Genomic DNA, 15571 nt, shown 5'->3' on the forward strand with positions numbered 1-15571 from the left:
GTTGCTTAGGCTTTTATATATATAGACATGTCTTGAAATTTTTTTCTATGCCATCATAATAAGGTTATTTTTTCTCAAGGAGGTTGTACTAATATGAAACCATCACCTTCAATGTCATTATAATATTCTTCAAGGTGCTTGAAATTCATTAATATCTCAAGGGATATTGCTGATCACTGTTACCTTAGTCCTAATATGTAGTATCAGAAATAACAAGATATAAATAATTGAATAGAATTTTATCTAATAAGTATATTTAAAGTTCATCTCTTCCAAAAACAGCATTTTAATTACATTAAATTGTACTCATTTTAGATATCAACAAAGTCATCATTTCCACAGGGGGCTAGATATTAGAAAACAGATAAAAATGAAACAAGTTTTATTTTTCAAAAGTCCTAAACTTCCAAATTTAGAACACCAGGAACTTCTAAATATACACCTAAACAAAATGTAAACATTATTAGAGAAACACAAGTTGCTCTAATAGAGAAAAAACTGTAATACACATATAGTGGAACATAATTCACATAGATTCAATTTATAGGTATGTCTCAAAGTATAAAATAAATTTTAAAAACCAAATATCTACAAATACAGGCCAAAATCACTGATGACATTCTAAACTAATACACCAACATATAATGCTTTCCCAGAGGAAGTAGAAGGGTTCTCAAGATTTTATGTTGGCCTATAAATTTTCACTTCTTTGTTCTCAAATACTGAAGCAGATGACTCAGAGTTCTTCTTGTCTTTAAATTAATTTCCTGTTGGTGTTTTGTTATATAGGAATAACCCAAATGTCTCATGAGAAGTGCTACCAAACTGTTCTATTTAGAGCTCAGTGACCAAGACATTTCTTTTTTACCTATACCTCTATTTCCCTTCAAAAAGCTTCTTAGGAAACTTTATAGGTAGTGGTGGTAAAGAGTTCAAACCAAATAATTCTGAATTGGCAAAAAAGTAGATAGTTGGCGCTAACAGTTTTATTTTTAAAAAATCACCACCATCACCACCCCAATTTATTAAACCATAAGTGCAAAATAAGAAAGAAATCATATCCAAAAACACAGCAGGATAAAAAGTACTGGAAAACAAATAGAAGGCATTTAGAACTGTGATGCTTGTGGGCTTCAGTTTGGAAGACATACAGCAAGCAAGTTATTACTAGCTGTTAAACTACTTGTATAATTTGTTTAAATTTCTAACGTGTCTAAATCAAGTTGCCCTACACAAAACAAAAAGGTCATAATTACTGTGCTCATGTAAGAGATGTGTGAATGCTGTAATATGGGAGGAAGAATGGGGTATGACACCCATCAGGTTAAAAGAGGCAGAACCAGGAAGAAAACTAAGCACTGAATTCAATCTGATCACAAACTGGGAGGAATGTTGCCTTTCTTCAGACTTTTCCTGCATTACATAATTGCAGAAAAAGAATACCCCTCCTTTTTTTCTTAATGTATCTTAGGCTAAAAATGGCAGAATAAATAGTCCTTAATTAGCACACACTATTTTTAAAAGAAACATTTTTTAATCTGATTGTTTGCTTGTTTGCTTTTTAATCATAAATCTTAACAGCTGACTCTTCTGAAATGGTGCGCGTATGTACTGATATATTCAGGCTTTTCTTAATAGTAAACAACTTAAATAGGGGGCATCTGTAATCGTGTCAACAATAAAAAGTAAACAAACTTACTTTGCATTAAAAAAATAATCAATATGAATTATAATTCAGTGTTTTAAACAAATGAAATATTCAACTTCAAATTAAGTATATTTAAAATAACTGCTGTTGTGTCAAATAATGGAACTACTGTTTTATTCAATTAGAAACATACAATTAATAAACATTACATAATCATTCTATGTTATCACTATTAAAATTATCATTTTCTCTTTTATATGAAGATGGTGGTTCTAAAGCAATACTCTAAACCAGAAAAGACCATCTAAGTTTTTGGAAGTCAGTGCATTCTGTAACTAAGTGCTCTTGAAAGGTTTAAAGATAAAAAGAGAAGTTATCTGAAAGATATCCTTAACGATCACAAATACTGCCAGTACTCAAAGTCAAGAATGGTATAACCCGAGTGTCAATCAGTTGTCGTTTTTTCTCCTGATGGAAGGCGGTCCCATAACTGTAGCAACTGTTCCCCAATCTGAGGTTCTAGTTCCTAGATAAATCAAAAGTCAGAATAAACATTAAAATAACTGGATTGAATTTTTAAAATCACCAATACCTACACTGATAAAAATGTAAGAAAATAACTTTAAATTTTATTTTTCTACCAGCACATACTAAAATTATATGGTATACATTGCTCTAATCCTTTGCTTTAAGATTTATGAAGTTGACCTCCAGAATTTAAGACTGTAGTTAACCTGCAAATATCACAACTATTTGTGATAACTTGGTGAGAGATTTCCATGGAGTTCTGCTAGAATTTTTTTTTTTTAAATCTGGAAATAATGAACTTTGTTTCTAATGGATATTTAGCAAAAGCATTCAGCTTGAACTATAAAACATAGCATATTAGATATTTCCGGTGGTTTTTTTTTCAAGAGACTAGCTTAGATGATTATATAATAATCTTATCTTAGGTATTAAACTTATTTCAAAATCACTATTTAGGTTAAAAATAAAAATATAACTGAAAAGAATGTTATTTACAGTCCTCTTGTGACAAGATGTGCTTTTTAAAAGAATCCACTCTTCATGTGGTAATCTGAAGTGAGTCACACTGGTTCAAATAAATTATTAGCTGTGTGACCTTAGGCAAAACTAATTTCTCTGAATCTATTTTATCCTACATAAAACTGGGCTAATAATTCATTGTATGCATTCAATTACCTTATATAAAGCAGTTAGCACAGTAGTCCATATGTATGTTAATTCCCATCACCCTAACTAGTTTAAAATGTATGTCAGCAACATCATGAAGACAAGGTAAAACGTAATAGAAATAAAACAAGCCACAAAAATATTAAAAGGTTATTTTTTTACATTACATAATTAGTTAAAGTCTTAATGGAGTTAAATACTGTTGTTATCCTTAGACTTTAGTAAAATTACAATACTTCAGAATTACACTCAGTTTTGATCATATCTTAGGAGGATAACAAGAGTCTCCAAAAAGGAACTTAAGAAATATTTTATATATGCAATGACAGAAAGAAGTCAAATTTACAAAATGTTAAAAAAGCAATGAGCTCTATAAGACATATTTTGCAAGCAGGTTTTTACTAGCTTCTTTACAAATCTGAACCACTATTTCCCACCATGTGCATGTGGAAAATAGAATATATATTCTTACATTGGCTCCTCAAACAAATCACTAAATAACAGCAAAACAAAATAAAAAGAAAAGTAGAAGAAAAATATTAAATGCCATTGTATACCTGCCCATCTCTGCTTATCTGGACTTTCTTGTTATCATTCCAAGGATTGAGTAAATGATGTGCAAACTGAAAGGGAAGACTTTCTTTTCGTATCCACTCCACCTTAAATACTCCTCCTAGTCCAGCTGAGCCCCAATCCTGGCTCTTCTCCTTTCCTATCTCAGATGACATCCTAGAAAATCCCTGTGGGTAAAATGAGGTGGAAGGGTGAAAGTGAGGATAATATTAAATGTCTGAATTCAATTTATCTGAGAAAGCTATGAGGGTTTTTTTAAGGGAAAAATATAATATAGAAATAATACATAGCTAACAAAAAAGGGGGGAACATCTGTAATACTTTCAACAATAGAGATAAATTAAAAAAATAAGCTACTTATTAAGTGTTTTTATAAAAATATATATAAGCAAATTTTATAGGAAAGATCAATTCCAGCCTTCTAACATAATTTCAGATATGAGATATTTTCTAAATGTTTCAATAGTTCTAAACCCACATTTATTCCATGATAAATGGATGCAATCTAACCTCTATGCTTTTACTTACAAAAATTATAATAATATCAAATTCATTATTTTATAAATTCAGATATATGAGTTAAGACACACACTCAGTTTCTTGATTGTCAATACTAACTTCCTTGGCCTATTTAAATAAACATTTTACCAAAAATTCAAGATTCTCATTACTTTTAATCTACCCAGAAATACTAAATCTACAGTTGTCTTCAGAAGCAGAAATTGTTTATCTGGAGAGGTTCTGGTAAGATAAGGCAAAAACAAAGGGATCCCTATTTATCATGCCCTTGACGAGGTGCAATGTATTTCTCATTCTAAGACAAAGAAAATTGCATTCCGATACAATACAAAGCCAGGGTTTTTTTTGTTGTTGTTGTTTGTTTTTTATCTCTATGGTCTAACCTGCAGCCAGAAGAACCCTTACTGCTTCAGGATGGCTCACCTGGAAATGTCCAGATCCTTGAACAGAAAAAAACAAGTAAACCATGCTGCTTTCCCAAAAGGCTCGATTTAGCTTCCGCTCATTACTAGGGGTTGTAGACCAAATACCCTTCTGTTGAGAAATTTCAAGGTTTCTCAAATTGCTACTCTTCATTATGAAGTATCGAATAGGCATGTTTGGTCTTGGTGAAGGAGATTTTGACCCCTATAAAAGAATGCATAAATTCTTGAAAGGTAATTTGACCTTTCGGAATCAATAGGCTCCATTAAATAACATCTTCATGAACATATAAACCAAAATATTTTACCAAATATTCAACAAATGCAAACAGCTCTGTCATTCATTCCTGAAAACCTACACAAGGCTCAATCAAAATGAGGTTAAAGAGCCCAAACCAAGTAATCAATTTCAGAGCATTCAAAATCCCTTATCAAGAAAGGATCCTGGATTACCAAACTTTGACTTATACTCCAAATGTACTTTCAGAAAATATTTTAATAAAGTTCAAAGTCTTAAAACAAAACAAATATTGCTCCGGCTTATTGCCAGGATACAGTTTCCAGGTAACAGTGCAAGGAAAGGAAACAAGCAGAAACCAGTGTTGCTGAAATGCAGAGACAGACCAAGGCAACTAGTAATTGCGTGGCAGTGAACTAGACAGAAGGAAGCTGCACGGAAAGTGAGCTCATGGGGAACTGCAGAGGATTCCCACAGTTTTTGGTTAAGTGCTGACCTGCACACAAGTGAGAAAAAATGACCTGAGGCCAGGAAAAGACCCAAAGGAAAGCAGTAGACCAAACAATTCTGAGCGCTCACACATATGGCTGGGAATATTTCATGTTATCCCCAACCAAAATAGAAATAATTTGGACTAATAATGGGTCATTAGTCCACAGAAATATCACACCTTAGTATTAGAACTAAATTAGTACCAGATAAAAACTGCTCTGGACCCACCCTAGCACTGCTTACTAGCAAATCCTGAAAAGATTAAATAAATTGCCACTAACTTAACTGTATACCAGAAGGATATCTAACACTATTTAAAGGAATACAACAAAAATCATGTAGCCAAACAAAATTATAAGGAATGCAAAGAAACAGAAGAATATGAACCATAACTGGAAATAAATTAATCAATAGGAATAGACTCAGAGATGATGCAATTAGGAGACAAGAATGTTAAGGCAGTTATGATAAATATGCTTACTATCTTCAAGAAGGTAAAGGAAACATGAACATGATGAGAGGAGAAATGGAAGGTATTTTTTAAAGACCCAAAGGATGCTCTAGAGATGAACTTATAGTATCTGAAGTGAAAACACACTAGAAAGAATGCATAGTAAATAAGACACTACAAATAAAAATACCAGTGAACTAACTTACAGATACAGCAATAGAAACCTCTCAAATGAAGCAGAGAGATAATAACCGAAATATAATAATCAGAGCATCAGTGAACTGTGGGAAAATATCAAGTAGCCTTAGATTTGTATATCCAGGATCCCAGAAAGGAGAAGTGAGAGTTGAAATATAAAATATAAGTGAAGATGCCGAAACCGGTTTGGCTCAGTGGATAGAGCGTCGGCCTGCGGACTCAAGGGTCCCAGGTTCGATTCCGGTCAAGGGCATGTACCTTGGTTGCGGGCACATCCCCAGTAGAGGGTGTGCAAGAGGCAGCTGATCGATGTTTCTCTCTCATCGATGTTTCTAACTCTCTATCCCTCTCTCTTCCTCTCTGTAAAAAATCAATAAAATATATTTAAAAAATAAATAAAATATAAGTGAAGAGCCCTGGCCAGTGTTGCTCAGCAGTTAGAGCATCAGCCCATGCACTGAAGGGTTGCAGGTTCGATTCCCAGTCAAGGGCATGTACCTGGGTTTCAGGTTCAATCCCCACAGGACTTGGGGCATGTGTGGGAGGCAACCAATTGATGTGCCTTTCTTACATCAATGTTTCTCTCTCTCCCCCTCCCTCCTATTCTCTCTAAAAAAGCAATGGAAAAAATACCCTCAAGTAAGGATTAACAAAAAAAAGGTGAAAAAGTAGTGGTCTTACATTTCCCAAAATTGATGGAAACTATAAATACACAGAATGAAGAAGAAACAGAAGGAAAACCAGACCAGATCATATCAAAATCAAACTGCTAAAAAAATAGTGGTAAAAAGAAAATCTTAATAAAAACAACTAGAGGGCCCAGGTGAGTGACTCGGTTGAGTGTCATGTCACCCTGTACACCAAAAATGTTGTAGGTTCACCAGAACACAACATACAGTACAACAAATAACCCTAGTCAAATACTTACTCAGGTACTAACAACACAAGAAGGTAAAACTAAATAGATTCTAAACATTAGAAATCATTCATTTTACAAATTTTTAAAAAGATACATAGTTCTCAATTCCCTATCAAAATTTCCTATCTTCCTAGCTCCATCCTGTCTTGTTTTATAGTATATCCATTGAGTTGATAAAATCAATTAACAATAAAAAAAACATTCTTTTCAATTCTGAAATTACAAACCAAAGTTAAGATAATATTATTTGTTTTAACAACAAAAAAAGAAGTTCTCAAGAAATAGAAAGGAAATAATGAACTACTTAGCTACATGCCATCAGTGAATGATCTGTTAGTTTTAAAAGACACCAACATGGTAATAACTAGAAAAAATTGGCAAGCAAAAGAAACAAAAAATTTACTCAAGGTATCTCAAGTTTGCCAGCTTCAATATATATCTAGAACAGAGCCCACAATTAGTAACTAAAAATAAGTGGTTTATGATTTTAAATATGTAATATTCGATATGCTACAAAACTGTTCCCTGCTATATCAACTTTCAGATACTCTACCTTTCCTGAGGATGGAGGAGAAGGGCTAGCACAAGGGCTTGGGTAATCTTCTGTAGGTTTTGCAGAAGCTTGATCTGGTCGGTCATCAGTGCTTCGTTTAGGATGTAAAATTCCTCTATCTTTGTACTTCTGAGGTGGATGTAGTGCTGGAGATGGAGATTTCATCAATACTCTTGAGTGAGAAGGAAGAAGCAAAGACGACCCATTATATGTAAGCTATATATAAGTTCGTAATACAAAGCAGATGCCATTTTAAATCACTTTCAAAGACATTATAGTTGATAGGACACTTTTTTAAAGGGAATTTCATTCTTCCATTACATTTGGAAGTTAAGAAACAGTTGGACTATTAAGGTACAGTTTACAAAAACAAATATGCAAAAAAATATTTTAAAACAATCTACAAAAGTCTTTAACTTAGTATTAACAATTACACAAATATTATTCCCCTTACAAAATCCCTATCCTCTTTTATGATGGTATAGGAGAGAACTTAACAATTATATTTTATATTGACATTTAATATATTTTAACATTATAAAATTATTTAACTACATCTAAGCCAATGGCCTTTACAAGAATATTACCCACTCCACTTCCCTTCCACCTCCACAGCATATCTTAGAGCCAAGTAAAATAAATATTAAAAGCATACTAAAAATTATAGTAAGGTAAAGTGGAAATAATGCTGGACTAGAGTCAGGATAGAAGATTTCTAGGACAGTACTAAATTTACAACTAACTAGGTATATGATCCTGGGCAAGTCTGTTAATTTATGAGCTTAAAAAGTATATATTTGTGGAACAACCAGACATTTAAAAATAAACTAAGTACTTTCTAAAATCGTGCAATATAAATGTGATAGCACCACCTATAGAATATTCTCGCCCAAATACTGGATTTAATCAAGCACTGAGAGCTAACTACCAGTTTACATGAACTACTTAGGCGTATAGCAATAAGTAACACCAGGAGAAATGAAGAGACAAATCCAGAATGTGGTACAATAAGTACTCAGTGTCATCAACAAGTTCTGTGACTTTAAGCAAAATGATGTATAATGGACCAATTTTACCATAGGCTAATTGACATAAACAAGAGTTAAGTTACTATGGCATCTCATCAACATTATAATGAAACACTTTGAATGAAATGATGTTATTCAAGGATCTGCTGTACATCTCACAGTACCACTGACCTAGTTTCTTCAAAATGGCCAACAAAGGAATTGCTCTGATTACAAGAGACTCAAGAAACACAACACCCTAGTACCGTGGTCGGCAAACTGCGGCTCGCAAGACACATGCGGCTCTTTGGCCCCTTGAGTGTGGCTCTTCCACAAAATACCACGGCCTGGGCGAGTCTATTTTGAAGAAGTGGCGTTAGAAAAAGTTTAAGTTTTAAAAATTTGGCTCTCAAAAGAAATTTCAATCGTACTGTTGATATTTGGCTCTGTTGACTAATGAGTTTGCCGACCACTGCCCTAGTACAATGCATAAGTCCTCCTTGGATGCTAATTCAAATAAATCTATAGAGAACTGGGGAAATTATCATTTTATTGAAATTGATGATTGGATTTTGATTATGTAGAAAAAAATGCCTGTTGTATTAAGAGATGCATAGTTAAATGTGGAAGGGTAAAATGACAGAATGTATGGTATTTATTTTGGAATATGTAAACAAAAAAAGAAAGCAAAAGAGAAAAATATTTGGCTACATACAACAAGTAGGTGAAATCTTGGTTATTATTGAATCTGGGCTGTGGAGTTCATTATAGTATTTCATTTACTTTGCTGTGTTTCACAATATTTATAATGAATAAATTTAAAGCAGAAAAGGGTAAGTGTTCAATAATTCACAAGCTTCCATAGAGTCTTGCAAGTCCTGCCTACAAGACAAGTTGAAATAGCTTATGCCCACAATTTATTCCATTTCTATAAATATCTTAGATGAAGGATTGTTTCTTTCACAAATGAAATAGCCAAAACTTAAAGATATTAATAAAAATGTGATGAATGCATATATGAATCATTAACAACTTGATAAGAAGTACAAAAATTAACTTTTCAAAGATTTTTTACTCTCATAACCAAAGTTCAATGACTTTTTTAGTTACAACTTCTAAAATTCCATCATTCTTGCCCTGCTACCTAACTGACCTGAAAATTAGCTGACAGAACTTAATGAAGGCAAAACCTTATTAAAATAAAAATGATATTTTCAATAGAATTAAATATCTATTTTTGTGGTTTTCAAATTGATCTTTTACTCTGAGCCTTATTTTAGCTTTTTTTCTCATGTTTATTTGGTTTCCCCAAAACATTTCATTCAAGTAGAAACAAAGTATTCCCGTAAACCTTTCCACCTAAATTTTCATTTAGGAGGAACAAAGAGTTCTAATATAGAACTCATTTATAGCTCATTTTTTCTTACAGAAATCTTTTGCCATTAAATTACTATTTGAAAATGATAAGAAAAAAACATTGGTTTGCCTTTAGGATGGGACATGGGCAATTTCTATTATTTTAATAGTTTCTTAAACTATTTTTAAATATTTTCTATGCAAAATATGCTTTTAGGTAAAAACTTTCTGGATGGAGGATATTATAAGGCTGAGGTGCAGAATGTACAAAGCTTCAAATATAGAGTTTGGAAGTTAAGTAAGAGTTAATTGAAAATATAAGCAGCTCAGGTCAGTGTGGCTCAGTTGGTTGGAGCATTGTCTCATATATCAAAAGGTGTGGATATACCTGGGGCATATACCTACATTTCAGGTTCAATCCCTGGTTGGGGTACATACCTAAGGCAACCAATCAATGTTCTCTCTCACAATGATATTTCTCTCTTTCTTTCTCTCTCTCTCTTCTCCCCCACCCCCAACCCATCCTCTCTCTCTAAAAAGAAATCAATAATCATATCCCCGGATGAGGATTTTTTTAAAAAGAAAGAAAATATAAGCAAATAGAATATGTGACTATTTTTATATTTATCAAAGGATATTTATTACATTAAAAATAAATGAAATTCACTGACAAGGGAGAAACCAAGATGGCGACATAGGTAAACACCTAAACTGCTGCCTCGCACAACAATTTCAAAACTACAACTAAAGGACAAAACGGACGTCATCCAGAACCACAGGAAGGCTGGCTGAGTGGAAATTCTACAAATAGAAGGAAAAAGAAAAGCACACTGAGACTCACAGGAGCTGCAGAAGGCAGAGGTACGGAGGCACGCGCGCGGAGAGGGCTGGCAACTAAGTACGCGGCTGTATTTCTCAAGCGGGAGGGAGACAAAAGCTCCTGACTGCCCTGAACTCCAGTTCCGGGCAAGACTCTGGGGACCCAGACTCATACTGGGAGAAACTGGACTGTCTGGCAGCGGGCGAAACTCGAAGGCGGCTTTCTCTCAGAGGTGCTTGCAGCTATTACCACGGGACACTGAGACCCAGGGGCCTCTTAGGGCAGGGCTGACGGGAAGCCATAGGTGTTTGCTCCGCCCTGAGACTCCGCCCCATCCAAGCTGAGCACAGAGGCTTTTGCATATGAATGACCTGGTCCTTTGAATTCTAAACTTACCTAACAAAATGCAGCTGAGTCAGTGAAACCCAGAACATCCAAAAGAAGGCCCAAGGCCCCACAGCAGCTTGCACTGCTTCACAGCTGGGCCTCATCTGGGCACCTCCAAAACCCAAACAAAGAAGAGAAATCTGCAGATTCTCCGTAGCTCCTGCTGGGTGGACTCAGGCAGAGGCTAAATTAGCACATCCTTGGAGATCCAAGAGCCAGTGTACCCAGGGATCAGAGTAAGACCATCCAGATTACAACTCCTCAGATCCATAAGGGACACACTCAGGGGGCAGACTCAGTGAGCACCAAAGCCCCACTGAAGCAAGTCTTGTCTCATAAGGGTGTCTCCAGCACAGAAGTTCTCCCAGCGTAGACACAACTGATCCTCACAGCCAATTGGCCTGGAGGTCAATTCCTCCCAGTGATACCAACAACAATCAAGGCTTGACTACAACAAGACTGTGCATACAGCCCACAAAGGGGTGCACCAAGAGTGTCCACCTCAGGTAACTGGGGAGGCTGAGCCACTGGGCCCTATAGGACACCTTGCACACAAAGCCACTCAATCAACTCAGGGAAGCAGCCAAAATGCAGAGACAAAGAAACAGGTCACAAATGAAAGAAATGGAGGAAAACCAACAACTGGATATAGAGTTCAAAACCACAGTTATAAGGTTTTTCAAGAATTTTCTAGAAAAGGCCAATAAATTTAGTGAGACCCTAGAGGATATGAAAAAGGACCAACTAGAAATTATACATACACTGACTGAAATAAAAAATAATATACAAAGATCCAACAGCAGACTAGATGATCGCAAGAATCAAGTCAAAGATCTGAAATACAAAGAAGCAAAAAACAGCCGAAACTGGTTTGGCTCAGTGGATAGAGCGTCGGCCTGCGGACTCAAGGGTCCCAGGTTCGATTCCGGTCAAGGGCATGTACCTTGGTTGCGGGCACATCCCCAGTAGGGGGTGTGCAAAAGGCAGCTGATCGATGTTTCTCTTTCATCGATGTTTCTAACTCTCTATCCCTCTCTCTTCCTCTCTGTAAAAAATAAATAAAATATATTAAAAAAAAAAAAAAGGAAGCAATAAACACCCAACCAGAAAAGCAAAAAGAAAAAAGAATCCAAAAATATGAAGATAGTGTAAGGAGCCTCTGGGACAACTTCAGGCATACCAACATCTGAATTATGGGGGTGCCAGAAGAAGAGAGAGAGCAAGATACTGAAAACCTACTTGAAGAAATAATGACTGAAAACTTCCCCCACCTGGTGAAAGAAATAGACTTACAAGTCCAGGAAGCACAGAGAACCCCAAACAAAAGGAATCCAAAGAGGACCACACCAAGACACATCATAATTAAAATGCCAAGAGCAAAAGACAAAGAATATTAAAAGCAGCAAGAGAAAAACCTACAAGGGAGCACCTATACGATCGTCAGCTTATTTCTCAACAGAAACTATGCAGGCCAGACAGGAGTGGCAAGAAATATTCAAAGTGATGAATAGCAAGAACCTACAACCAAGATTACTTTACCCAGCAGATTTATCATTCAGAATTGAAGGTCAGATAAAGAGCTTCACAGATAAGAAAAAGCTAAAGGAGTTCATCACCGCCAAACCAGTATTATATGAAATGCTGAAAGATACTCTTTAAGAAGAGGAGGAAGAAGAAAAAGGTAAAGATAAAAATTATGAACAACAAATACATGTCTAGCAACAAGTGAATCAAAAATCTGATGAACAGAATAAACTGGTGAATATAATAGGATCAAGGATAGAAAGGGAGTGGACTGACAATCCTCGGGGGGGAAAGGGGTGTGGTCGGTGCGGGAAGAGACTGGACAAAAATCGTACACCTATGGATGAGGACAGTGGGGGGGGGGGAGGGTAAGAGCAGAGGGTAGGAACCGGGTGGAGGGGAGCTATGGAGGGGGAAAAGGAGGAACAATTGTAATAATCTGAACAATAAAGATTTATTAAAAATGAAAAAAAATTCACTGACAAAGTGTTTTTATTGAAAACATTTATTTAATCTACATCTTGCCATCCTAGAGTGAAAACTTTAACTATAAATAATTTTTCTCTAAGAAGTAATCCCACAAAGCTTATAACTTCTCTCTTCAAAAATAAATCTTCCTTAAGAGTCCTCATTCTATTCCTCACCAAGATACATCAACTCTAGGCATTATCCATCAATTCTACAAAAAGTCCTATTGTTCAACAGGTAAGAGAATGAAAAATGTCAGGCTACAACTTGTAAGAAAAGAAAATGCTTGATCCTGGTATCATAAGGGGGGAAAAATGAACTTATAAGGCAAGCAGTCTCTCAGTATAACTAATTACACTTTGTAATTCTGATTTTCTTCTGTATTTCCAAATTTTATCAAATGAATATGTATTACTTTATAAAGGAAAAAGGAAGTTTTTATTGAAAAAAATGTCTGTGTGCCTCTGTTAGTATGTGAATATAGGTACACACATAATACATATGCGTTTATACACACACACACAGTTCTCTATGAATCTAACAGGTTTTTTTAATAGAAAGGTGTAGGAATAATAAGACCACATTGAAATATCTACATAAATGTATGTGCACATTCTAAATATTCGCTGTTCAAGTAAGCTTTTAGAATAATCTTTTCAAAAAAGTGGGGGATGTCTAAGTAGAAAATACGGTTTTTACTATTCTCCTTTTGTTTAGAAGGGTCTACATCAGAAAGGTTCAGCTGCACACAATGTGTGGTTTTCTTGGCAACTGGCTCAATTATTCCTAAAATTGGTAGCTGAAGAACTTGGAAACCAATATATATTATTACTCTTTCACTGAAGTCTGAACTAATAAAGCCTTTATGCTTCACTGAAATAAGCAAAATTTGATCAAAAGAAGGTAATGAAATTCCCCATCTGATCTATCTTTTTTTTCCATTGTTTCTATTTTCATTTTTTTACCAGTAAAATCATATTACTACAGAGACTTTCCACCAATATTGCCAAAACTAGCATCACAGGCAAAATGTTGTCTTTGTTATCAAGAAGGTAAGAAAATTTTTTCTAACAATAAAAAGAAACATATTTGATTCTATTAAATGTGTTTACAAGAAATAGTTCTGAATCATGCCCAATGATTCATTATAACCACTATGATATCCTATATAATAAAAACCTAGTATGCTAAGTGTCCGACCATTCGACTGTTCAACCAGTCACTATGACATGCACCGATCACCAGAGGGCAGATGCTCTGACCAGGTTAGCTTGCTGCTGGGGTCCGGAAATCAGGACTGGGCGAGACAGGCTGGACACGCCCTACAGCCCTCCCAAGGTCCTTCCCTGGCCCTGATCGTGCACCTGTGGGGTCCCTCGGCCTGACCTGCACCCTCTCGCAATCCGAGACCCCTTGGGGGATGTCAGAGAGCCAGTTTCAGCCCGATCCCTGTAGGCCAGGCCAAGGGACCCCACTGGTGCATGAATCCATGCACCGGGCCTCTAGTTATATCATAATATATTTTTGGGTAAATAATTCAAGAAGAGATTTCTAACTACTGACAATCAGATAATAAATAAAAATGTCATATCTAATTGCTAAATGCCAGAAATAATAAAAGAATTTGATTAAATTGAAACAAATTTTGTCACAATAATAAATTTGTTTACTTAGTATATGCCTCTCAATAAAATGTAAATTCTCTGAAGGAAGAGGCCTATTTTGTTTTGTACATTACTCTATCCCTCACACCAAGAACAGGCATTCAATGTATCACTGAATAAATGGATGATTTTTCTGTAGGAATACTAGTCAGCAATATTGATATCTAGGTAATACTTGTGGGTTGTTCTTTTAAATGGCTATAGCTATCACTTCTTGCTGTAGGGTACCTAGGAAAGATGCCACTTGATATATATTAACTAAAATGTATAATAAAAAATGTTGCTATCTTCTCAACAGACCCTAAATTTGTGAATTCTTAAAATTAAACATTTTGAGTTTTTCCTGAAAAAAAAATTTCTTATTAAATAACTCACATACCAGTAGCCTGAAATCCTTCATATTATCTTAAAACTTATAAGAATTACTAGTGGCCTGATGCATGGATTCATACACATTGAAAGGAAAATAATTAGAAGAAATATTTTAATATTTAATATTGGATTTTGTATTCCACATGGTCCATGTACCATATTTTATTTTACAATTTGAAAAAGTTGAGTACACTGGTCTTCATTCAGAATTTCTGCCTTAACTATATGGTCAATGTCATGTTCCGTTCGTAATTTGGATTCACTATCTAATATCAATAATATGTGAGCATGAGGCAGTCCACATTTCTGAAATTCGATGACATGAATTTTAGCTGTAGCTTTGCCAAATAAATCAAATTTACATTATCATTTAAAAGAGCCTTCAGCTTAATATTAAAGACACTGGCTACCAAGTCAGGTCTGTTTTCAACTTTTTTGCCAGCATTGTAAATTATTTGTAATACCTGCCCATTTTGGATTGCACGTCATGATTATGAATATATCGGCCTTGCCATACTTCATTACAATTGCCACAGCATCCTGATATCGCTGCTGCATATTTCTGGGAGTACCCTCAAAAGACAATGGAAGTATTATCATTTTACCAATCAGCACATTGTGACTTTCAGATCTAGATATGAGATGATCCATCAAACCACTATATTTTTCAACTCTCAACTTAGATTGGTTTGCTTTAATAAAATTTATCCAATTGGCTTCCATTTTTTAATATGAATCGACAATATACTGTTGAGTTAATTTTCCT

The 15571-nt window shown here is 34.9% G+C and overlaps 1 protein-coding gene across 1 annotated transcript in view; it reads right to left on the reverse strand.

Annotated features, from left to right (window-relative positions):
* Nucleotides 1-284: 284 nt before the first annotated feature.
* The window catches only part of YTHDC2 (YTH N6-methyladenosine RNA binding protein C2), a 70640-nt gene continuing 55353 nt past the window's right edge, over nucleotides 285-15571 (reverse strand). The window contains exons 26-29 of the mRNA XM_079784423.1: nucleotides 7208-7379; nucleotides 4358-4561; nucleotides 3400-3582; nucleotides 285-2174 (exon numbers count right to left, since the gene is read on the reverse strand). Of these exons, the coding sequence (XP_079640549.1) occupies nucleotides 2094-2174; nucleotides 3400-3582; nucleotides 4358-4561; nucleotides 7208-7379 (640 nt within the window). The 3' untranslated portion in view covers nucleotides 285-2093. The remainder of the gene's footprint in view (nucleotides 2175-3399; nucleotides 3583-4357; nucleotides 4562-7207; nucleotides 7380-15571) is intronic.

This window comes from Cnephaeus nilssonii (genome assembly GCF_951640355.1).
Source record: "Cnephaeus nilssonii genome assembly, chromosome: 2".
In the NCBI taxonomy this organism is placed as follows: Eukaryota; Metazoa; Chordata; class Mammalia; order Chiroptera; family Vespertilionidae; genus Cnephaeus; species Cnephaeus nilssonii.